This window comes from Callorhinchus milii, unplaced genomic scaffold (genome assembly GCF_018977255.1).
Source record: "Callorhinchus milii isolate IMCB2004 unplaced genomic scaffold, IMCB_Cmil_1.0 Scaffold2, whole genome shotgun sequence".
NCBI lineage: Eukaryota > Metazoa > Chordata > Chondrichthyes > Chimaeriformes > Callorhinchidae > Callorhinchus > Callorhinchus milii.
In genome coordinates, this window is record NW_024704743.1 from 125,381,755 (window position 1) to 125,408,111 (window position 26,357).

Below are 26,357 nucleotides of genomic sequence, written 5' to 3' on the forward strand. Positions count from 1 at the left end.
TATTGTAAGTTCGGGCAATAAGAAAATAAACTGTTGACAGCAGCATGAGGAATCCAAGTCATTTTTAGTTATCTTACCAGTTGACAAAAACATGTCAAAAAATAGATTAAAGAATTAAAGGATAAGTTAGGAAGATATTTTACAGGAGTTAAAGAGACAACAGAGTAACAATTTTTTTTAACATTATCATAGAACCATAGAATTATACAGCACAGAAGGAGGCCATTCGGCCCATCAGCTCTTTGAAAAGACTTCCAAATCAACCCCACTCCCCCGCGCTCTCCCCATAGCCCTGATCAACCCCACTCCCCCACTCTCTCCCCATAGCCCTGATCAACCCCACTCCCCCACTCACTCCCCATAGCCCTGATCAACCCCACTCCCCCGCTCCCTCCCCATAGCCCTGATCAACCCCACTCCCCCACTCTCTCCCCATAGCCCCGATCAACCCACTCCCCCACTCTCTCCCCATAGCCCTGATCAACCCCACTCCCCCCCCCCCACTCACTCCCCATAGCCCTGATCAACCCCACTCCCCCGCTCTCTCCCCAGAGCTCTGCAAACTTGTCCCCAAATAATTATCTGCTTCTCTCTTAAAAGTTGTTATGGAATCGGCTTCCACCGGCTTTTCAGGAAATGCATTCCAGATCCCAACAACTCGCTGTGTGAACACATTTCTCCTCCCCTCCCCTCTGTTTCTTTTAACAGCTATTTTAAATGGGTGCCCTCGGGTTACCGACCCACCGCCAGTGGGAATAGTTTCTCCTTATTCACCCTATCGAATCCTCTCATCATTTTGAAACCTTCTATTAAGTCTCCTCTTAACCTTCTCTGCTCCGAGGAGAATAATCCGAGCTTCTCTACCTCTCCTGATAACTGAGGTCCCTCATTCCTGGTACCATTCTGGTCAATCTCCTTTGCACCCTCTCCAATGCCTTGACATCCTTCCTAAAGTGTGGGGCCCAGAACTGAACCCAGTCTCTCGCTGAGGCCAAACCAGTATTTTATATAAAGGTTCATCATAACTTCCTGACTTGTGTATTCTATGCCCCTATTTGTGGAGTCCTGTAGCTCAGTGGTTAGAGCACTCGCTTTGCAAGTGAGAGACCTGAGTTCAATTCCAGGCAGAGGGCGAAACCTCGGGCAAGTTTCCTTACTCCACACAGAGCCTAATAATAATCCCTCCAAAACCAAAACAATAATAAATTGGTCATTTTCAATCCACGACTGTTTGTGGGACATTGCTGTGTGCAATTGGCTGCCGCGTTCGCCCACAAATATACAGTCAATTCACTTTAAAGTGTGTTCTGTGAAGCGCTTTGGGACGTCCTCCTGACGTGAAAAGCGCTATATCAAATGCAAGGATTATCATTATTATTATTATTATGGGTTTCTATAAGATCCCCTCTAATTCTTCTATATTCCAGAGAATATAGGCCCAAATTGGTCAGCCTATCCTCGTAACTCATCCCCTTCATCTCTGGTACGAACCTAGTACATCTACACTGCACCCTCTCCAAGGCAAGTACATCCTTCCTTAAATAAGGAGACCAAAACTGCACATAGTATTCCAGGTGTGGTCTCACAGGGCCCTATGCAGTTGCAGCGAGACTTCCCTACTCTTATACTCTAATTCTTCCATAATGAATGCTAACATACCGTTCGCCTTCCTAATTGCTGCTGCACCTGCAGAATAACTTTCTGTGATTGGTGTACAAGGACACCCAAGTCCCTTTGGACGCTAACACATTCCAATCTCTCTCCTTCTAAAAAATAACCCGCTCTACTGATTTGCTACCCAGGTGGATGACTTTGCACTTCCCTACATTATACTTCATCTGCCACCTACCTGCCCAATCACCTAACCTCTCTATGTCGCGCTGCGTTTTTTTAATGTCGTCCTCTGTGTTGACACTTCCTCCTAGTTTTGTGTCATCCGCAAATTTAGATATATTAACTTTGATGTCCTCATCTAGATCGTTGATGTAGATGGTAAATAGCTGAGGCCCAAGGACTGATCCTTGTGGCACTCCACTAGTCACATCCCGCCAATCTGAAAAGGACCCGTTTATCCCTACTTTTTGTTTCCTACCCGTTAACCATTTTCCAATCCACGTTAATATGCTCCCCCCAATTCCATGGGCCTTTATCTTTTGGACTAACCTTTTATGCGGCACCTTATCGAATGCTTTCTGAAAGTCCATATAGACCACATCCACTGATTCACCCTTATCTAGTTTACTGGAAATATCCTCAAAAAACTCTATGAGATTTGTCAAACATGACTTCCCTTTTGTAAAGCCATGTTGACTTGGCCTAATTATATTGTGCCCTAAATACCGCACTACCACATCCTTAATCAATGATTCTAAAAATTTTCCTATCACTGATGTGAGACTAACTGGCCTATAATTCCCCATCTTTTCCTTTCCACCTTTTTTAAATAGTGGTGTGACATTTGCGATCTTCCAATCCATGGGGACTGTTCCAGAATCCAAGGAATTTTGGAAGATCAGACACAAGGCCTCCACTATCTCATAAGCTCCTCTTTTAAAACCCTGGGATGCAAGCCATCCGGACCAGGGGATTTGTCACTTTTTAGTGCTAACAGTTTCCCAGCACCAATTCTCTACTAATGAAAATTTCCCTAAGTTGCTCCCTGTCCTTATCCCTTTGGTGCATCCCTATTGTTGGTAGACTTATTGTGTCTTCTAGGTTGAAGACAGATGCAAAGTACCCATTTAGGGACTCTGCCATGTCCTTATCTCCCATTACAACTTCTCCCGTCTCTGACTGAAGTGGACCTACATTTACCCTCATCAGCCTATTCCTCTTAATGTATTCATAAAAACTTTTACAATCAGACTTAATGTTCCTGGCGAGCTTACCCTCATACTCCCTTTTTCGCTCTGAATGAGCTTTTTAAGGTTTTTTTGCTGGTTTCTAAAACTCTCCCAATCTTCAGATTTGCTGCTTTTCTTGGCAGTTTTATAACCTTTATGTGTTAATTTGATGCTTTCCCTAACTGCTCTAGTTAGCCACGGATGAATTGCTTTCCCTGTGGTACTCTTATTCCGCAAGGGAATATGCAACCACTGAGAATTATGCACTACATCCTTAAATATTTGCCACTGTTGGTCTACATTTTTACCTCTTAATCTTATTCTCCAGTCTATTTTACCTAAATCTTTCCTCATACCTACAAAATTAGCCCTATTTAAATTCAGAATACTTGCCTCGGATTTAACGGTATCCCTCTCTAACTTAATGCAGAATTCAATCATATTGTGATCACTCTGCCCTCGAGGAGTCTTAATACCTACACTGCCAACTCACTCTGTTTCGTTACACAAAACAAGGTCTAGGATGGCCTGTCCGCTGGTCGGTTCCTCGGCAGCTGCTCTAGAAGGTTATCTCTCATACACTCAATGAACTCTTATTCTGACCTACTTTTGCCGATTTGGTTTTCCCAATCTATGTGGAGATTGAAATCACCCACTATTATCGCTTTACTTTTCCTACACGCTCCACTGATTTCTTGATGGATACCCTGTGCTATTGTGATCACTGTTTGGGGGGTCTATAAATCACTCCCATTAATATTTTCTGCCCTTTATTATTTTTATTTCCACCCATATTGTCTCTACTTCCTGGTCATCGGATTTCAGATCCTTTCTCTCCACTGCTTTTATTTCATCCCTAATTAAACCCACCTCGTTTCCCACAGTGCCTATCTTTCCTGTAAACTGAGAACCCTGGAATATTTAACTCCCCCTCGATCTCCTTGTAACCATGTTTCAGTGATGGCCACTTGATCGTACCCATATGTGTCTATCTGTGCTTTTAATTCATCAGTTTTATTCCGAATGCTTCACGCATTCAGATATAACATTTTTAATTTCCTACCATTACTTTTTCTAATGCTAACTTATGGTTTCTCTTACCTATATATTCACCCCCTCTTTACTAGTTTAAATTCCTATTTACCTCCCTATTAGTTTGTTTAGCTAGGACATTTGTCCCAGCCTGATTTAAATGCAGCCCTTTTCTCTGAAAGAGCTCTCTTTTCCCCCCAATACTCGTGCCAATGGTCCATAAAAAGAAACCCCAGAGCTCTGCACCACTCTTGATCAGTACATTTCCAGCCTAACAAGGACGGAAGCAGTGCTGGATCTAGTTCTGGGGAATGAAGTATGGCAAGTGGAGCAAGTTTCAGTGGGAGAGCATCTGGGCAATAGTGATCACAACATCATTAGATTCAGAGTCCATATGGAAAGAGACAAGGAACCATCTAAGGTGAAGGTGTGGAGTCCTGTAGCTCAGTGGTTAAAGCACTCGCTTTGCAAGTGAGAGACCAGAGTTCAATCCCCGGGGGGTCAGGGCCAAACCTTGGGTAAGTTTCCTTACTCCACACAGAGCCTAATAATAATCCCTCCAAAACCAAAAACAATAATAAATTGGTCATTTTCAATCTACGACTGTTTGTGGGACATTGCTGTGCGCAATTGGCTGCCGCGTTCGCCCACAAATATACAGTCAATTCACTTTACAGTGTGTTCTGTGAAGCGCTTTGGGACGTCCTCCCGACGTGAAAAGCACTATATCAAATGCAAAGATTATTATTATTATTATTAAGATACTCAACTGGAAGAAGGCAAATTTCAGTGAGTTAAAAGGGGACCGAGCCAAGGTGGACTGGAAAGAAAGATTGGCAGGTAAAACAACTAAAGAGCAGTGGGAAGTCTTCAAGGATGAGATAGCTCGGGAACAAGAACAAATACATTCCCACAAAAGGAGAAGTAGGGCATCCAAACCGCCCTGGATGACGAAGGTAATTGTATCTAGAATGACGCAGAAAAAGGAGGAGTATGAAAAATGTCAAACCCAAGATACAGAAGACAACCAAATAGAATATAGGAAGTACAGAAGAGAACTGAAAAAGGAAATAAGAGGCAAAAAGATTATACGAAAAAGGTTAGCGGGTAACATTAAAGGGAGTTCTAAAATATTTTACAAACATATCAAGAAAAAAAGGTTAGTCAAAGGTAGGGTGGGACCAATTAAGGACCAAGGGGGAAATCTTATTGTGGAGGCAGAGGCCATGGCTGATGTGCTGAATGAGTACTTTGCATCTGTCTTCACAAAAGAAGTGGAAGCACCAAATGCCGCAGTATCGGAGGAGAGGGCAGAGGAAATGGATAGGATAAGTATAAACAGAAGTACTGAACAGGTTGACTGCGCTGAAGGTGATAAGTCCCCCGGGTCCGGACGGGATGCAGCCGAGGTTACTATGGGAGGCACCGGTACAAATAGCGGAGGCTTTGGCTACAATTTCTCAATCTTTGTTGGACACAGGAGTGGTGCCTGAGGACTGGAGAGGGGCCAATGGGACTCCCTGTACAAAAAGGGACAGAAGGACAAACCTGGGAACTCCAGGCCAGTCAGCCTCACATCAGTAGTGGGGAAACTCCTGGAGACTATAATCCGGGACAGAATAAATCTTTACTTAGAAGAATATGGGTTAATTAGGGACAGCCACACGGATTTGTTAAAGGCAAATCTTGTCTAACAAATCTAATAGAATTTTTCGATGAGGTAACGGAGAGGGTGGATAAAGGTAGTGCAGTTGATGTAGTTTATATGGACTTTTAAAAACTTTGACAAAGTGCCACATGAAAGACTTGTAAGAAAGATAGAAGCCCACAGTATAAAAGGGACAGTGGCAGCGGATCCAGAACTCACTGGGAGACAGAAAGCAGAGAGTTGTGGTGAACGGCTGCTTTTCTGACTGGAGGGAAGTGTACAGTGGTGTCCCCCAGTGATTGGTGTTAGGACCACTGCTCTTCTTAATATACATAAATGATCTGGACTTGGGTATAGGAAGTACCATTTCCAAGTTTGCAGACGACACAAAGTTAGGGAGGGGGTAAACAGTGAGAAGGATAGGAGCGACTGCAGGAAGACATAGACAGATGGTACAATGGGCGACACATGGCAGATGAGTTTCAATGTGGAGAAATGTGAAGTAATGCATTTTGGTAGAAAGAATGAGGGGAAGGCAATATAGTCTGGTAATACAATCTTAAGGGGGGTGAAGGAACAGAGAGACCTGGGGGGCAGGTAAATGAATCCTTGAAGGTGGCAGGACAGGGAGATAAAGCTGTAAAAAGGGCAAATGGGACACTGGGCTTTATAAATAGGGGCATAGAGTACAAGAGTCAGGAGGTTATGATTAACCAATATAAAACGCTGGTTAGGCCTCAGTTAGAATACTGCCCCAGTTCTGGGCACCGCACTATAGGAAGGATGTTAAAGCATTGGTACAGAGGAGATTTACGAGGATGGTACCAGGAATGAGGGACCGTGATGATGAGGAAAGGCTGGAGAGGCCGGGATTATTCTCATTGGAGCAGAGAAGGTTACGAGGACCTGATAGAGGTCTTCAATATCATGAGGGGATTTGACCGGTTAGAAACCTGTTCCCACTGGTGGGTGTGTCGGTGACTCGAAATCACAGATTCAAAATAGTCTCTAAAAGAAGCCGAGGGGAGAAGAAATGTTTTCACGCAGAGAGTTGTTCGAATCTGGAAGGCATCGCCTGAAAGGGCGGTCGAGGCCGATTCGATAACTTCTTTTAAAAACGCGGTGGACGGGTATTTGAGGAGGACGGGTTTGCAGGTTATGGGGAAAGGGCCGGGAGTGGGATTGACATTAACTGCTCTATTCAAAGAGCCGCACAGACTCGATGGGCTCAATGGCCTCTTTTTGTGCTGTACAATTCTATGATTATATGTGTGTGTCTCTCTGAGTGTGTGCATATCTGTGTGTGTGTGTGTCTGTGCGTGTCTCTCTGGGTGTCTGTGTGCAGTAGCAGCCCCAAGAGGCAGGAGGTGGTGACCTCCTGTAGCCCCACAGTCAGGACAGGGTGAGCAAGGCTGGTGTTAGGCAGATGTCCAGCCCTTTAAATGAGGTGGAAGGGGGGAGTGGAGAGAGGCCATTCTGCCCTTCGGGCCTGCGTTGGTGGCTCACCCAGTTTTTGTGATAGAAATCATTTAATATCTAAAACATTAATTCATATTATTTGTTTTGGAACTATCTGTGATGCGTTATTTCTTCATGTTTAGTTATTATCAATAAAATGAAAAAATGTTGGTTAGCAGTAAAATATACCTGTCAATAGCACCAACCAACTACTCGCAATTTCCACCCAAATTTGTCAAGCTTCCCTCCACGTTTTTGTAAATATTTCCGCAAGTGTTCCTGATAACTCTTGATATAACACAGAATTCCCCCTCCCTTCCTCAGCTCTACCTCTCCCAACCCTCACCTCCCCAGTGAGAACTCTGTCAGTCAGTGTGAAACGCTTTGAGACGTCTTCCCAACATGAGTGTAAATTGTTATCCTGTGCCACACAATACTCTCTCTGCAAGAGGACAGGCAGCTTGCCTGCTCTGAGCCTCTGATATCAGCCACACATGATCTGCTCCAACTCGGCCTTTCTGTAACTCAGCCATCACCAAATGCAAAGCTTTTATTTCAAACTTAATCATGGGGGGATTGGGAAAGGGAGAGGAAGAGAGGAGAGTCGGGTGAGCAAACCTGATGCTTTCTTCTACCACTTAACCATTGCCGAGTTCCTCTGCACCATTTTCCTGACCTTGTTAATAATTAAGAGTGCAACATATCAAACATTTCACTGAGCTGGACTTTTTATTACTGGCGCTATCACTGCACACAACATCAGCATTTTACTGGACCTGTTCTGCTTCCTGCAACCATTTACTTTATGTTCTTTATGCCAATTTCAGGTATCTAATATGTTAAATGTCATTAAACCAGTTGGGTGTAAACCTTAACCTGCAATTTCACCGGCTCTTCAAATTCGATATGAGTTTGTGGTTTCAACAGAATGAACTGGAAAACTCTGCCTTGATGCTAATGTTTCAGAACAAAATTAAACTTTTGATATAAAAGATTGAGCCTCATATTCTGCCATTTCATGAAGCGCCAACTCCCTTGAAGTAAAGGGAAATTTCTGTCATGTAATAATGCTGCAGAAACAAAACCAAAACTGGAAGCTAAAATGGTGGATTTATTCTGCTCTTGTTGGTAAATTTACAAACCTTCAACAGGATGCGGCTACTCTGGGAAACCACCAAAGATCACATCCCCTGGGCGGCTAAAATCTCTCCTTTTATACACTTGGCAAAAAGGACTGCGATTGTCATACGGAGACACATTTAAAAAACATATAAAATTCTTCTAGGCATAACCATGGGCTGCAGAAATATAAGAAATGTAGCATTCAACTTTAGTAAGTGTGAGAGATTCTCCAACAGCTTGATTAAGGAAATAGCTCCTGAAATGCTCTATCACATACAGTGGAACTCAGCAGATTTGTGCACTTTTCTGGAAAAGGAAATAATGCTTTTAATAATGTTTCTCTTAAGTTCAGAGGAATGGACTTACTGGCTGCAAAGCTTCCTCTTGTCTTCTGCCTTGACTTTGTCGGTTTACAAAGGATCGTGTTAACAGTTTGTAGTGGTTCAGCAAACAGATGATCACAACTACCATGATGGTCATTACCACAACAATGATGATTATCTTGACAAACTCCTGATCAGCTGAAATGACAAAAATAAGCCACTGTTTAAAACTTTTATGAGCGGTTATAGTTAAATTAGCCACATTCTCTTAAAAACAACTGCTCTCGACATTTGACAGGTATATTATAATAATTCTACATTTTATAAAGCACCTTATCAGGTGTTTGAGATGTCTCAAAGCGATTCACAGAATATACTGTAAAGTGAATTGACTGTATATTTTGTTAGCAAAGTTCAGCAATCTCCAGATTTTGGCCGATCTGGTTATCAATAAAACATTGAAGCAAACCTGTGTATAAATAAATTCAAAGGCTTTTAAAATTCATATCACAACAGTTGAAGATTCACAGCTACCTTCTGCCCAAATCTCACCGTCTGACTGTGCAACCTTCATTGTGGTGAAATTCACCGGCTCACGCTGCATAATCGAGGTGTGCAATTAAGAGATGATTAAACAAACACACACACAGCTGCACTCAGAGATTGCTATACACCAGTGTACACATGCACACATATGTGCACACACAACTGCACTCAGAGCATGCTATACACAATGCCGTCTGGAGTGAAGCAAACCTCAGACCGAGTGTGTGCAACTTCCCGATGTCTGCATTTGCTGCAGAATATCACAAGCACCAGGTGGTGACTATAAACATTGTGGCTGAGACTGGAGACTCTGGCTACCAATTATCAGTTGACATCAGTGGAAGAGAACATGCAGTGTGGCAGGATGTTGGTTGTGCCGTGGAAATAGATAACTCTTGTGGCTAAATCTGTCCGGCTCGACAAAGAAGTTTTTCTGCCAGTTGTTTATTAAATTTAAACGTACAGGAAAAGAGACAGACATTTCAACTGGAGCTCGACAGCCAGCCCACTACAAAGGAAACAACAAATACAGTAAGGGGTGTTGGTATGTTAGACTAACAGCCTGATCAGACACAATCAACCAGCTCCGCCGTTTGCCTCACTGACTGAAAAGAAAAGCTCCTGTTGGCCTTGATCTTCACATTGTAATAGGAATAAATCCATTTGCCAGATTTTCAAACATGGACAGCAGCAGCTGTAGACTCTGATCGCATATAACTATACTATTTACAACCACAACAACAACTTGCACTTATATAGGGCCCTCCATGCAGGGTAGTGTCTCAGAGCGCTTAACAGTGGCAGAGCCTGACTTTTTGCTGCTGCTTAGACATGCCCTGTTTAGGGCTGAAAACTTACATTTTAAAAGCAAGTCATAGTTACGCTGGGAAATTAGTGCTCACCCGTTTCACAAGGAGACTGGCATTGCCATCACCCCGGAGGCTTGACTGCATTCTCATCCTCACTAGCACTGTTAGCAGTCAGTGAAACACCCTCAGATTTCCTACAGGGTTTCAGCTACAAGAAAAAACTCCAGAAGTCAAATGCAGATCCTGGAGACCACCCAATATTGTCACAGTGTTTTATCTTCTCTCTGAAGTACTTAAACAAACGCCTCTACACGTAATAATAATAATACTATATCCAAATATCTGGAGAAATGGATTAATTCAGGAATACAGAACAGCACAAATGAGTTTTTTCTTATATTCAAACAGGTTTTTTTGGCAGATCTCTTAGATTCTATTTTTATTTTCCTTTGTAATCAATTACAAAGGGCTCTGGCCTGCTTCACGTCCCCCGCCTCGCTCACCCCAACATTGGCAGGCGGACCTTCTGCCACTCTGCCCCCACTCTCTGGAACTCCTTCCCGCAGTCCCTCCGCTTCGCCCCCTCCCTCGCCCCCTCCCTCGCCACCTTCAAGCCCCATCTCAAGTCCCTCCTCTTCAACCGTGCTTTTGATCTCCCTGCTTCCCCCCCTGCCCTCCCCGACCCCAACCCCCAGGTCGGGTCCAAAACACTAACTGTTCAGCGCCTTCGGATGTCCTCCCAATTTGAAAGGCGCTTTACACATGGAATTTTGTTGTTGTTGTTCATCTTCACTCTATTGAGACTTTGAGCTCACAGACCAGACTGACCAACCATTACACCGCGGAGCACTGCATTGTGGGAGGTGCCGTCCTCGGGAGGAGACGTTAAACCGAGGTCCCGTCTGCCTGTTCGGTGGATGGTAAAGATCCCGCGGGGCTATTGGAAAAGAGAAGGAGTTTCTCTCTCTCTCCCGGTGTCCTGGACAACAATTCCCAAAATAATATTGCCCACTTGCTCCATGGCTGTTTGTGGGATATTGCTGTGCACAAATTTAGTGCTGCATTCGCCTACCAAATGCTCAGTCACTCCACTTTACAGTAAATTAGTAGAGTACAGTAAAGTGCATTGAAATGTCTCAATGTACTGGACCCAGGTTGAAGCGGGGGTTGGAGCGGGGGAGGCAGATACCATTACTACCATTACTGCTCAGCACGAGAGAGAAGCTGATCAACATCTGGAAGGGAACAGGATGGACCTGTGTAGAGCAAGAGCAGATGTAAATCGTTAAATACTGCACTGGACACACATTTGTATGTTGTTGGGACCACGAAAATGTCATTTGTAGAAAGAAAAGCAACCAGAGCTCGAAGCTCTGTGATATCGATCGTAATGGCTGAGGTACTTCAGGGCATCCAGCAAACAATAATAATAATAATAATCCTTGCATTTGATATAGCGCTTTTCACGCCTTCTCGACGTCTCAAAGTGCTTCACAGAATATACTGTAAAGTGAATTGACTGTATATTTGTGGGCGAAACGCGGCAGCCAATTGCGCACAGCAGCGTTCCACAAACAGTCGTGGATTGAAAATGACTAATTTATTATTGTTTTTGGTTTTGGAGGGATTATTATTAGGTGTGTGGAGTAAGGAAACTTGCCCAAAGTTTTGCCCTGCCTGGAACTGAACTCAGGTCCCTCGCTTTCAAGGCGAGTGCTCTAACAAGAGCTTTAACTTGTTGGAAATTTTACTTGTGGTGAGTCACCTCCCCGAGTAGATTAAATAAATAGACCACCATCAAGCAAATTGTATACAGTCTATGGTACAAACAAGGCCTCTATTAGGTTCTCTCTGAGCTGCAAATTCTTCATGCTTGTCCGTATGAAATTGTCCAATACCTGACTCGACAAAACATGACCCCAAGTCCAGTTCTAATAGCATCCCTGACCAGTTTTTACATTTTATTTTTGTGATTTAATCGTAGTGCTGTTCATATTAATGATCCAACTCCCTTCCTTCATCCCATAAAACTGAGTCCCATGGCATGGTGGTTAGAGCACTCACTCGCAAGGGAGACGATCTGGGTTTGATTCCCGGGAAGGGCAAGTTTCCTTACTCCACGCCCCTCTGTTTACCGAGCAGTGAGTGGGAACCCAGTTGTTTGTCAATTGGCGGATCGCTTTCTGGGGGTAATAATCCCTCAAAAAAAAATTGGTCACTCAATCCACGACTGTTTGTGAGACGCTGCTGGGCACAATTTGCTGCCGTGTTTCGCCCACAAAATATACAGTCAATTCACTTTACAATTTGTGGAGTCCTGTAGCTCAGTGGTTAGAGCACTCGCTTTGCAAGTGAGAAACCTGAGTTCAATTCCAGGCAGAGGGCGAAACCTCGGGCAAGTTTCCTTACTCCACACAGAGCCTAATAATATTCCCTCCAAAACCAAAAACAACAATAAATTGGTCATTTTCAATCTTCGACTGTTTGTGCAACATTGCTGTGCGCAATTGGCTGCCACGTTCGCCCACAAATATACAGTCAATTCACTTTACAGTGTGTTCTGTGAAGCGCTTTGGGACGTCCTCCCGAAGTGAAAAGCACTATATCAAATGCAAGGATTATTATTATTATTATTATTATTATCATAATATAATCTGTGAAGCGCTTTGAGATTTCTCAACGACGTGATGAGGGGCTGTATCAAATGCAACAATTATTATTTATAAAACAACAATTATTATTTATATGGGGCTCTCCTTCACAAGCTCTGCTACTGATACCATTAGATTGTATTGCTCAACATATAACATGTCACACAATTACTTTGTGAAAAAAACTAAATATATCCCAGAATCGACAAACCCAGAATCACTGAACTCACAATTAAAAGCAGTAAAGTGACTGGGTAAAGGTAAAGGCTGGTATAGAATTAAGTTACAAAGACCAGAAGGTTGTATAATAATAATAATAGATAATGCAGACCATGATCAGCTGTTTTATCGTGTACTGAACAGTAGAACTAGAGGACACGGCCTGTGATTGAAGGGGGTAAATTCAGAACAAATCTGGGGAAACATTACTTCAATGAGAAAGCGATTAGTAAAGGTATGGAACAGACTCCTGAGGGAGGGAGACAGACGGTGGAAACAGAAAGTGTTGATTGTTTCAAGAACAAATGAGATAGATTTCTGTTAGGAAATAATGTCTGGGGATACAGTAATGATAAGCGACTGTCAAGATGGTGAAAGGCAAACTGGATGGACGTTGGTATTCTTTCGCCAGCAAATTGTTATGTTGTGTTTCGCTGCACATGCAGTTGGTAGGAATAGGACAGCAGCAGGCAGCCACGGACAGATGGGAGACGGCCTGGTCTGTCATTGTATTAGATTGTGCTGCGGTTTGCCCACAAAATATACAGTCAATTCACTTTACAGTGTATCCTGTGAAGCGCTTTGAGACATCTTGAAGATGTGATAAGCCGCTATATCAAATGCAAGGATTATTATTATCTTTACACCCCAGCTCCCACACAAATCACTTGCTCTCGCTCTCTTCATGTGCAGTCCTCAGGACAGCCACCAGAAGGTATGCAAGAGCAGCTCACATGATGGTTCCCTCAATGTGGGGAAACACCTGGTAACCCACTTGGCAGGTCTCCACGTGGGACAGCTGTAAACTCAATACAAACATGGCCTTGTGGGTGGCAGGAGCTCCAGCCCCGCCCTGTCTCAGCGCACAGACAGCAGTCACAAACATAATTAGATTTTCATAGAAGCCAGACACTAAGTTGATACTAACCGTCTGGCAGTCAGGCCAGTCCAACAGAGCAGATTTGGCAGTTTGTTGAGGCTCCTTCACAAATACACTGCAGATATCATCACAACATAAATGGTCACCATTTAGGTTTGAGATGGAAACACGTTCTTTACTTTTGCAATTTAAGTAATCGGTCAAAATTTACAACAAAGAAATTGTTTTTTTGAATACAGTGCCTCATCATGCTGAAATGTCTCAAAGTATCACGGTGATTACCGTTAGGTGTAGTAACTGTTTTCTAAGCAAACACCTCAGCCATTATTCCGCACAATAAAATATAAATAACTACAACAATAACTTGCAGTTATATAACGCCCTTTGCTTGGGGTAGCGTCCCAGAGCACTTGATCTGGGAGGATTGTGAGCCAGGACCTATAAGGATTTAAATGCATAAAACCTGGGGGTGTAAAAATAATAAAACCCCACCTAGTACTGTAACCTACTACACAGACAGTGTCAGGTTCACAGAAAGGGGGGAGGCAGGGTAAGGAAGTCAAAGGAGAAAATGGGGTAGAGGACGGGGGATAATGGGGTGTTAATGATGCAGAACAAAAGGGGTGAGGGGGAGAACTTGCAACAAAACAGGTAGATCAGGGAGAGAAAAGGTGTGTCTGGGACCGAGATGATGTGGTAATGGTCACTGAAGAGGGGGAAGGTGACCTCACCTCTGTTTTGCATCATTAACACTTCTTTAACCCATCATAAGAACATAAGAATTAGGAGCAGGAGTCGGCCATTCGTGCCCTCGAGCCTGTGCTCCGCCATTCGATAAATTCATGGCTGATCTTCAGACCTAACTCTAATTACCCGCCCTGTCCCCATATCCCCTAATCCCTGTTTTTTAAAAATCTCTCAGTCTCAGCCTTGAAGATGTTCAAGTACTGACTGACATCTACAGCCTTCTGGGGGAGTGGATTCCATAAAGTCACTGCCCTCTGAGTGAAGAAATGTTTCCTCAACTCTGTTCTAAAAGGCTGACCCTTAATTTTAAGACTGTGACCCCTGGTTATAGATTCTCCCACCGGGGAAACAGACCCTCTGTGTCTACTTTATCAGCCCTTTAAGAATCTTCTATGTTTCAATAAGATCTCCACTAATTCTTCTAGAGAATACAGCCCCAGTTTATTCAGCCTCTCCTCATAGGTCAGTCCCCTCATCCCAGGAACTAACCGAGTGAATCTACGCTGCACCCCTCGAGGGCAAGTGTGTCCTTTTTTAAATAAGGAAACCAACACTACACACAATACTCTCGGTGCAGTCTCACCAAAGCCCTATACAGTTGCAGCAAGACTTCCCTACTCTTGTACTTTAAACCTTTTGCAATGAACGCTAACGTGCCGTTCGCCTTCTTAGTTGTCTGCTGCACTGCAAAGTAACTTTTTGAGACTCGTGTACAAGGACACCCAAATCCCTCTGCACTCTAACACTATCTAATCTCCTACCCTCTAGAAAATAATCTGTTCTTCTATTTTTTCTACTTTGGTGAATAACTTTCTGCCAATTCGAGAATGACCCGTTTATCCCTACTCTCTGTTTTCTACCCGTTAGCCACTCTTCAATCCATGCTAATATGTTCCCATTAATCCCGTGGGCCTTAACCTTGTGCAATAGCCTTTTGTGTGGCACTTTGTCAAATGCCTTTTTAAAATCTAAATATACTACATCTACTGGTTCCCCCCTTCTAACCTGCAGATACATCTTCAAAACACTCTAAAGGATTAGTTAAACGTGACTTCCCTTTTGTAAAGCCATATTGACTGCCTCATCTTGTTATGGTCTTCCAGGAATCCCATAACGGCATCTTTAAATAAGGACTCAAGAATTTTCCCCTGTCCTCTACCCCATTTTCTCCTTTATAATAATAATAATAATAATCCTTGCATTTGATATAGCGCTTTTCACGTCGGGAGGACATCCCAAAGTGCTTCACAGAACACACTGTAAAGTGAATTGACTGTATATTTGTGGGCGAACGCGGCAGCCAATTGCGCACAGCAATGTCCCACAAACAGTCGTAGATTAAAAATGACCAATTTTATTATTGTTTTTGGTTTTGGAGGGATTATTATTATTATTATTAATCTTTATTAATTTGTCTTCCTCCCCCGTCTCTGTTAGCCCTTAAAAGCCTCTCCCTCCCAACATACCCCAGTTCTGACAAAGTGTCGCGGACCCGAAACGTTGACTCACTTTCCTTTCTCCATAGATACCGCCTGACCTGCTGAGTGTTCCCAGCGACTTGCGTTTTTGTTTTCAGATTTCCAGCATTTGCAGTATTTTATATTTTGTTTAAACAATGGGCCGTTATTTTGCATGTCATGAAATCCAGCCGTCTTGCTGAAACATGAAATCTATCCAAACACTTATAGGTGAATTACTTTTGATCCCTGGTGATTAAACTATTTTAATCTAATTTTAATCTCTTAATCTCATGAAAACAACAGTTACACTAGAGATTTCACTGCACCAGAAACAACTCCCCAAGAGGTACAGTACAGACAAAATATTGACATTTATTTACTCTATAACTGGACAAGGACTCGGGATTTTGTTTGCCTTATTTAGGCCTGGCTCGTAGACAATGACAAAGCTAAGACGTACAACCCCAGAAGGCTGATGTATTGGCCAGACAGCCAGGTATTAGATACTCCAGCTGTCTTGATGCTCGGAGAGTCTTATCATGTTAGTTGCTGCTGTCTCTGTGACAAAACAGTGCAAGGCTCATTTTCATTCCATCCACAAGGTCGTGTTTGTATTACCCTCTGAGAGTCTGGCATATTTGTCAGCTCAAACTCGTCTGAGATAAGCTATTTCCCATTATCTATAAGATCTCACCAGGCAGTGCAACGGAAGGATAAGCACAAACTAATAGCCTAGGCAGGCATGAAATCTTTAACTCTTGTCAGTTTTGCATAAAACATAGATCTATTCACGGGACGACAGAGTCTTGTTGATCACTTTTTTTTCCTTTTCCTTCGCTTTAAATCTCATTGGGGAATCAGCCAAACTGTGAGGAGATCTCCTTGACAAGGAGGATGTTGGCAGACACCCATCAGTGGTATCAGGTCTATTACTGACTGCATTGAAATTAATATCCAATTGAGCGTAATTAAACTGCTGAAACTTACTAACCCACAAATTGTCTCTTGAATGGTAGAGGGCGCGAAAGGTGTCAACCTCCGAGACAATGCACAGCTATTAGATACAGTATGATAAATGCACTCATTTTTCTGCTAGATCTTTTGGCTACACTTCTATTTTTTTCACAATGTAAAGCTCTGTTGCTGCCTGGTGCTGTGTCACTTGTACAGATCAGGAAGATAGGTTCCACATTCAATTCTTTCAAAGCATTAAGTATCAAGGTTCTTGTGAGGGGTCACTGCCTTACATTAGCTGATATCTAGGCATTTGTGAGGAGTTTAAAATTGGCCTCAGCTTCCCTGAGCTAGAAATAGCAATAATAATAATAATAATCCTTGCATTTGATATAGCACTTTTCACGTCGGGAGGACGTCCCAAAGCGCTTCACAGAACACACTCTAAAGTGAATTGACTGTATATTTGTGGGCGAACGCTGCAGCCAATTGCGCACAGCAATGTCCCACAAACAGTCGTGGATTGAAAATGACCAATTTATTATTGTTTTTGGTTTTGGAGGGATTATTATTAGGCTCTGTGTGGAGTAAGGAAACTTGCCCAAGGTTTCGCCCTGACCTGCGTGGGATTAAACACAGGTCTCTCTCAGGTCCCTCAGGGCTCTGTCCTCGGTCCCCTCCTCTTCACCCTCTATATGCTCCCCCTGTGGTGACATCATCCGCAGACATGGAGTTAACTCCCACATGTACGCGGATGACACCCAACTCTACCTTTCGTCCTCTACTCTCAACTCCACGACCACCGATGTCCTGACAGCTGTCTGTCCGACATCGAGTCCTGGACGAGAGACAACTTTCTTCAGCTCAACGTGCGAAAAACCGAGGCCCTCCTGATTGGCTCACGTCAGCGCCTCCGCACCTCAGGCGCCGACACCATCAGCATCCAAGGCTGCACTCTCCACCTCTCAAAGCCAGTCAGGAACCTCGGCGTTTTGTTCGACCCTGAGCTGTCCTTTCTCCCTCACATCCGCACCACAACTGGCACCGCCTTCCATCACCTCCGGAATATCGCCAGACTACGGCACTACCTCACCCCTCACGCTGCTGAAACCCTGGTTCACGCCTTTGTCACCTCAAGGCTGGACTATGGGAACTCTCTCCTCGCCGGCCTTCCCGGCCCTCCCTCCACAAGCTGCAGGTCATTCAGAACTCTGCAGCTCGTGTACTGTCCCGCACCAGGCTTCGGGACCACATCACTCCCACCCTCGCTCGCCTCCACTGGCTCCCCATCCCCCAGAGGATTGATTTCAAGATCCTCATCCTCACCTACAAGGCCATTCACGGCCTCGCTCCCTCCTACCTCTCCAACCTACTATCCCCCTACCTACCTCCGTTCCTCCGGCTCAGGTCTGCTCCACGTCCCCCGCCCCAATCGCCCTACCATCGGTGGTCGGGCCTTCAGCCTCTCAGCCCCCAGGCGCTGGAACTCTATCCCCCAGTGCCTTCGCCGCTTCCTCCCTCTCCTCCTTCAAGGCCGGTCTCAAAACCTTTCTCTTTGACCGTGCCTTCAGCTCCGCTCTCGACTCTCTTCCCCCTCCTCGCTCCCTCCCTTCCCTCCCCTCACCCTGACCATTTCCCCCCTGCTCGGGTCATGACCCAACTGTGCAGCGCCTTGGGACGTCCTCCTGACGTGAAAGGCGCTTTATAAATGGAATCTTGTTGTTGTTGTTGTTGTTGCAAAGCGAGTGCTCTAACCACTGAGCTACAGGACTCCACAAATGATAGAGTAGATAGCGGGAGATTGTCCCCTGGTTGGAGAAACTAAAACCAGGGGTCACTGAGTTGAGGAAGAACTTCTTCACTCAAAGGGTGGTGAATGTATGGAACTCGCTACCCCAAAGGGCTGTTGATGCTCAGTCCTTGAGCATATTCAAGACTGAGATATATATATTTCTTATTGCAAAAGGGATTAAGGGATATGGGGATAAGGCAGGGTTACCTTATCAGCTGGAGTTAGATTAGAAGATCAGCCATGATTGAATGTCGGGGAAGGCTCAAAGGGACGAATGGCCTACTCCTGCTCCTACATGTTATGTTATGTACAGATTTGGTCAGCCTGCCTACAGACATCAAGTACTGGATGAGCGCAAATTTCCTTCAGCTAAATGTTGACAAGATGGAAGCCATACTCTTTGGCTCTCGTCAACGTCTAAAATCGCATGGTTCTCACCTCCTCCACCCACCCGACCTCCCCCTGAAACTCTCCGAACCTGTACGCAAACTAGGTGGCAGGTTCGACCCCCAATTATCCTTCCTCCCCCACATCCGGTCCCTCACCAGCACCGCTTTCTTCCACCTCCGACGCATCGCCCGTCTCCGCCAATACCTCACTCTAAAAGCCGCTGAAACCCTGATCCATGTCTTTGTCACCTCTCGACTGGACTATTCAAATGCCCTCCTCGCCGGTCTCCCCTCCATTACCATTCATAAAATCCAGGTCATCCAGAATTCTGCCGCCCACATTCTTACCCGCACCAAACTCCACACCCCGATCCCCCCAGTCCTGGCCAGACTGCCTATCTCAGAGAGGATCGACTTCAAGTTCCTCACCCTTGGCTTCAAATCCCTCCACTCCTCTGCACCCCCCGACCTCTCTGACATCCTCTCTCCTCACAACAGTACCCGATGCCTTTGTTCCTCTGGGTCTGGCCTCCTCCTTGTCCCCCGAGGCCTCCGCTCCACCCTCGGCGGCCGTACCTTCAGCCACTACCCCCCGAGGCTCTGGAACTGCCTTCCTCACTCCCTTCCCCTCGTCCCTTCTCTTCCTATTTTCAGGTCTCGGCTGAAGACCTTTCTTTTCGACCGTGCCTTTGGTCACCTTCTTCCCCGCCCTCCCCCTGGCTCCTCCTCCACCCCCTGGCTCCTCCCCTGGCTCCTCCCCCTCCCTGGCTCCTCCCCCTCCCCTTGGCTCGGCCCCGGGATCCGTTACTGTGAAGCTCTGAGACGCCCTCCGGCGTGGAGGGCACTATATACATCCAAGTTATTGTTGTTATAAGGGGCTGAAATGGTCCTGTGGGCAACAGGAATCCCTGGTGCTAGAGGAACAAGAGTATGAGCAACTAGTAGACTAGCTAAGGCTCTTCAGGCTTGATAAGAGACATCTCAGAGGTGTATAAGATGGAGGTGTTTAACAGTAGAACAGTACTGTAATGAAGACTAGAACCAGAGGACATGTCCTGTGATCGAAGGCGGTAAATTTAGAACAAATCTGCAGAGACACTATTTCAGTGAGAAAGCGAGTGGTAAACTTATGGAACAGTCTTAAGGGTAATAGTGGATGCAGAAATTGTCATTTGTTTCAAGAACAAATTAGATAGATTTCTGATAGAAAATAATACCTCAGGATAGAGAATATAGTTTGGGACACAACATGTCAAGCGACTCCCAGGATGGTGAAAGGTGAACTAAATGGTTCTTCTTTCGCTAGCAAATTCTTATCTTCTTATACGATTTGAAATGAGATTGAGAAGAAATACTCAGAACAAAACTTTCAGATGCACAGGGACAGCAGAAGAGGTAACACGTTTAAGAATACAAAGATGAATTTCACCAGGAAGTATATATTTCCACAGTGGTTAATTAACAACTGAAACCGGTTACTGAGAAAGGTGGTTGAGGCCTGGATGTTAGACCCATTTTAAATCAGATTGCGGAGTTCCATAGTATTGCGGTTAACGCACTCGCCTTGCGAGCGAGAGGACATGGGTTCGATTCCTGGGCGGGGTAAGTTTCCTTACTCCACACGCCTCTGTTTACCAGTAGTAAGAAGGCATCTCAGTGATGTGATAAGGCACTATAACAAATGCAAGGATTATTATTGTTTTATTATTATAAAAAACAGTTCAACACTGTGATAGGAGGTTATTGTAATAATAATAATAATAATAATCCTTGCATTTGATATAGCGCTTTTCACGTCGGGAGGACGTCCCAAAGCGCTTCACAGAACACACTGTAAAGTGAATTGACTGTATATTTGTGGGCGAACGCGGCAGCCAATTGCGCACAGCAATGTCCCACAAACAGTCGTAGATTGAAAATGACCAATTTAATTATTGTTTTTAGTTTTGGAGGGATTATTATTAGGCTCTGTGTGGAGTAAGGAAACTTGCCCAAGGTTTCGCCCTGACCCCCCGGGGATTGAACTCAGGTCTCTCACTTGCAAAGTGAGTGCTCTAACCACTGAGCTACAGGTCTCCACGATTGTAGGAAGGATCAGATAAGATGATCTGAACCTCCTGTGATCTTGTGAAAAAGAATCTTACACATATCTCCAGAGCCGCCATCCCTATCAGCTCACTCGGAGCTGAGCTTTAGTGGTTCTCGGATCAAGCCCCATTTTTCACTCTATCCTGTCCCCCTCCTCCCCTCCACCCCCCACCCCCCAAGCAAACACTGCCTGGCCAAGATGTGGAATTTGGTTGCTTGGAGAAATCAGATCATATACCAATGAAGTCTGGGATCAACACTGAATAATAATGATAATCCTTGCATTGGGTAACAATGCCTTTCATGTCGAGAGGACATTCCAAAGCATTTCACGGGATAAACTGTACAATGCAGTGATTGTGTGTTTTGTGGGCAGAAGCTGTAAACCTGGTGTAGTATAGGTGATTGATGTTGTGTCCTGACTGATAATCGTAACAATTCAACTACACAAATTAAAAAGCCAATCGTTTCAGAGCTTATACTGGTATAATTAATTTTAGACCCCAGTTGCAAATTCACCTCCTTCCCCCTCCCATTTTCAAAGAAATTATACAAATTCAGAAGAAAGTGCAAAGGTAGTCATGAAGGAGTTTCAGATCACTGACCAGCCCAGGGAATACAAATGAAACCTGACAGTTACTTCAATCTATAAGGATCACTTTCTGAAAGCTAGCAACCTGAAAATCCCTAAAAGGCACGATTCTGCTAAAATAGTATAAAATACTATTTGGCCTCTTTTCAAACGTTTCACAACAGCATCTGTTTATTTATTAAAAGCGTGTCAGGATTCCATCAAATTTCACTTTATTTTTACTAATTAACTCCATACGTTGGTTACATGAATGCTCCATCCATGTTAATATATCCTCAGGGACTAATGAAAAGAAAATACTACCTGTAGTAAAGAAACCACATTTTTGTCCTCTTTTAGTTGAGAAATTCTGTTTGGGGAGAGGTTTTAGGTCAGGTAGGGCATAATTCAGTGTTACTGTGCACAACTGGCTGCTGCATTTTGCCCACAAAATACAGTCAATCCACTTTACAATATATTCCATGAAGCGCTTTGAGACGTCTCAACGATGTGACAAGGTACTACATCAAATGCAAGGATTATTATTTCTATTTAGCAGTAATAATAATAATAATCCTTGCATTTGATATAGCGCTTTTCACGTCGGGAGGACGTCCCAAAGCGCTTGTAGGTTTGCTATTTTGACATAGTCAGGGGTAAAGTTACCATCGCTCAGTTTTTTTAAAATCTTACGATATACAACCTTAACGGGAGCTGTTGTTCTATGCAGGTGCTTATTCCAATACAGACTTCATGCCCCAAAGCCATCTGTCTGTCTGTGCATGTAGAACTCAGGATCAATAGCAGCTCACAATCTGAACAGTCAGGGTTCCCCTCCACAGTCAGAGTCAAAACCTCATTTCAAACAAACTCAAGGGTCAGAGGTTCAAAAGATCCTGACTGAAAGATGATAAAAACAACAACAAATGAGTTGTTCTGCCAGGTGAATTATAATAATAATAATAATCCTTGCATTTGGTATAGCGCTTTTCACATCTTCTAGACGTCTCAAAGAGCTTCACAGAATATGCTGTAAAGTGAATTGACCATATATTTGTGGGTGAATTCATTCATTATAACTTTGAAACACTTTAGCTGTTGAAGTGAGTTGCCTAATCTATTCTCTTGCTTTGCCATTACATTGCATGCCATCTCCACACATACATGCCATCTCCACACATACATGCCACCTCCACATGTACATGCCACCTCCACATGTACATGCCACCTCCACATGTACATGCCACCTCCACATGTACATGCCACCTCCAACATAGATAAGTTACCTGGTCCGGACGGGATGTATCCTAGGTTACTGAGGGAAGGAAGGGTGGAAATAGTGGAGGCTTTGGCCACAATCTTTCAATCCTCTTTGGACACTGGAGTGCTGCCAGAGAACCGGAAGGCTGCAAATGTTACTCCCCTGTACAAAAATGAGCAGAAAGATAAACCTGAGAACTATCAGCCAGTGCCTAACATCAGTTGTAGGGAAACTCTGGATACTATAATCCGGGACAATATAAATTCTCACTTAGAAAAATATGGTTCAATAAAGGACAGTCAACACGGATTTGTTAAAGGGAGATCGTGTCTGACAAACCTAATAGAATATTTTGATGAAGTGACTGAGGGTGAATGAAGGTAGTGCAGTAGACATAGTTTATCTGGATTTTCAAAAAGCATTTGACAAAGTGCCACATAAGAGACTTATAAACAAAATAGAAGCCCCCGGTATTAAAGGGACTGTGGCAACATGGATCCAGAACTGGCGAGGAGTCAGAAAGCAGAGAGTGGTAGTAAACGGTTGCTTTTCTGACTGGAGGGAGGTGTGTAGTGGTGTCCCTCAGGGGTCGGTATTGGGACCACTGCTCTTTCTGATCTATATTAATGATCTGGACCTGGATATAGGGAGTACAATTTCCAAATTTGCAGACAATAATAATAATAATAATCCTTGCATTTGATATAACGCTTTTCATGACTTCGAGACGTCTCAAAGCGCTTCACACAATATACTGTAAAGTGAATTGACTGTATATTTGTGGGTGAACGCGGCAGCCAATTGCACACAGCAATGTCCCACAAACAGCCATGGATTGAAAATGACCAATTTATTATTGNTTTTTTTGGAGGGATTATTATTACGATACTAAGCTAAGAAAAGTAGTTAATGGTGAGGAGGATAGCACCAGCCTCCAAGAGGACTTAGACAGATTGGTCAAATGGGCAGAAACGTGGCAGATGAGGTTTAATGTGGAGAAATGCGAAGTGTTGCGTTTTGGTAGGAAGAATGAGGAGAGGCAATATAAGCTGATGGGACAATCTTAAAGGGGCAAATGAACAGAGAGACCTGGGGGTCCACATCAGCAAATCTCTGAAGGTGGCCGGACAGGTAATAAAGCTGTTAAAAAAGCATCCGGGATACTCGGCTTTATAAATAGGCCATAGAGTACACAAGTCAGGAGGTAATGCTGAATATTTATAAAGTGTTGGTTAGGCCTCAGTTGGAGACTGCGTTCGGTTCTGGGCACCGCACCTTAGGATAGATGTTGGGGCATTGGAGAGGGCGCAAAGGAGGTTTACCCGATGGTACCAGGAATGAAGGACCTTAGTTATGAGGAGAGGTTAGCGAAACTAGGATTATTCTCCCCAGAACAGAGAAGATTCAGTGGGGATTTAATAGAGGTTTTCAAGATCATGAGAGGATTTGACAGATTGAACCGGGAACTGTTCCCACTGTCATGTGGGTCAGTAACCCGAGGACACCAATTCAAAAGGGGTGGGGGGAGGTAAAAACATAGTAAAGTATAGTCCATCACAGTTAAACTTGAGATCAACAAAAGCAAGAGAGCAGATTAACAAAGGAGAAGAGCAAAGTGTGTCAAGCCGGGAAAGGAAGTACAGTGATAGAGTGCTGGTGAATAGGGTTAATAGCCGGAAGTCAGAATTAAGGGCACTGTATCTGAATGCACGAAGCATTCGTAACAAGATAGATGAATTAGTTGCACAAATAGAGACAAACCGGTATGATCTCGTAGCCATCACCGAGACATGGTTACAGGGTGATCAGGGATGGGAACTGAATATTCCCGGCTACGTGGTATATAGGAAAAATAGGCGATGTGGTAAACGAGGAGGGGGAGTGGCCCTGCTAATAAAGGATGGGATAAAAACAGTAGAGAGGAAAGATTTTAAATCTGAAAAGCAAGATGTAGAGTCAGTATGGGTAGAGATACGTAACTTCAAGGGGCAGAAAACTATAGTGGGAGTAGTTTATAGACCCCCAAACAGTGGTCAAAGTATCGCTCAAGGTATAAATCAAGAGATTAGTGGAGCATGTAGCAAAGGAAAGACACTAATTGTGGGTGATTTTAACCTGCACATAGACTGGGACAACCAAATTGGGAAAGGTAACATAGAAGAGGAGTTTATAGAATGTATTAGAGATAATTTTCTAGATCAATATGCTGAGGAGCCGACCAGGGAACAAGCCATATTAGACCTTGTTTTGTGTAATGAAACAGGGCTGATCAGCAAACTGGAACTTAAGGCTCCTCTAGGGCAAAGCGATCATAATATGATGGAATTTAGCGTTAAGTTAGAGAGGGAAGTAGTTAAGTCTGAAGCAAAAGTCTTCAATTTAAATCGAGCCAACTTTGCTGGTATGAGAGAGGATTTAGCCAGAATAAACTGGGAGACTAAACTTAAAGATTTGACGGTAGACCAGCAATGGCAGACATTCAAGGAGATAGTGCAAAATTCCCAACGAGCACATATTCCTTTGAGGAATAAGAATGCCACGGGAAAGGTGGTGCAGCCATGGCTAACTAGAGCAGTTAGGGAAAGTATCAAATCAAAAGAAAAAGCCTATAAAACAGCGAAGATGAGTAGTAAACCCGAGGATTGGGAGAACTTTAGGGAACAACAGAGGAGGACCAAAAAATTGATCAAGAGGGAGAAAATAGATTACGAGGGCAAACTAGCAAAGAACATAAAAATAGACTCCAAGAGTTTTTACAAATATATAAAGAGGAAAAGGCTAGCGAGGTGAATGTGGGTCCATTACAGGCAGAGACCGGAGGAATTATAATAGGGGACAAAGACATGGCAGAGTCATTAAACAAGTATTTTTCTACAGTCTTCACCGTAGAAGACACTGGAAACATACCAAAAATAGAGGACCAAGAAGACAATGTTAGCGAGCAACTTAGGGAGATTAACATTAGTAAAGAGATGGTTCTAGGTAAATTGTCGGGTCTTAAAACCGATAAATCCCCTGGACCGGATGGCCTGCATCCGAGAGTTTTAAAGGAGGTGGCTACTGAGATAGTGGATGGCATGTCTATAATCTTCCAAAAGTCTGTGGATACTGGAAAAGTTCCCATTGATTGGAAGATTGCAAACGTAACTCCACTATTTAAGAAGGGTGGGAGAGAAAATAGGGAAAACTATAGACCAGTTAGTTTGACGTCAGTTGTAGGGAAAATTCTTGAGTCCTTAATAAAAGACGTAGTTATGGGATACCTGGAAGACCATAAAAAGATTAGGCAGAGTCAACATGGCTTTACAAAAGGGAAGTCATGCTTGACTAACCTTTTAGAATTTTTTGAGGATGTATCAGCAGGTTGGATAAGGGGGAACCAGTAGATGTGGTATATTTGGATTTTAGGAAGGCATTTGACAAGGTGCCACACAAAAGGCTGTTACTCAAGATCAAGGCCCACGGGATTAATGGGAAAATATTAACATGGATAGAAGAGTGGCTATTGGGTAGAAAGCAGAGAGTAGTGATAAACGGATCATTCTCGAATTGGCAGGAGATGTA

The 26,357-nt window shown here is 43.8% G+C and overlaps 1 protein-coding gene across 4 annotated transcripts in view; it reads right to left on the reverse strand.

Moving 5' to 3' along the window:
* The window catches only part of LOC103190581 (low-density lipoprotein receptor class A domain-containing protein 4), a 212,702-nt gene that overhangs the window by 16,074 nt on the left and 170,271 nt on the right, over positions 1 to 26,357 (reverse strand). For 2 of the 4 annotated variants that reach the window (XM_042331752.1, XM_042331753.1), the window contains one exon: positions 8,470 to 8,624. In XM_042331752.1, the coding sequence (XP_042187686.1) occupies positions 8,470 to 8,624 (155 nt within the window). Of the gene's footprint in view, positions 1 to 8,469; positions 8,625 to 8,960; positions 9,147 to 26,357 lie in introns of those variants that run through there. The other 2 variants (XM_007911418.2, XM_007911417.2) reach the window with 2 other exon arrangements.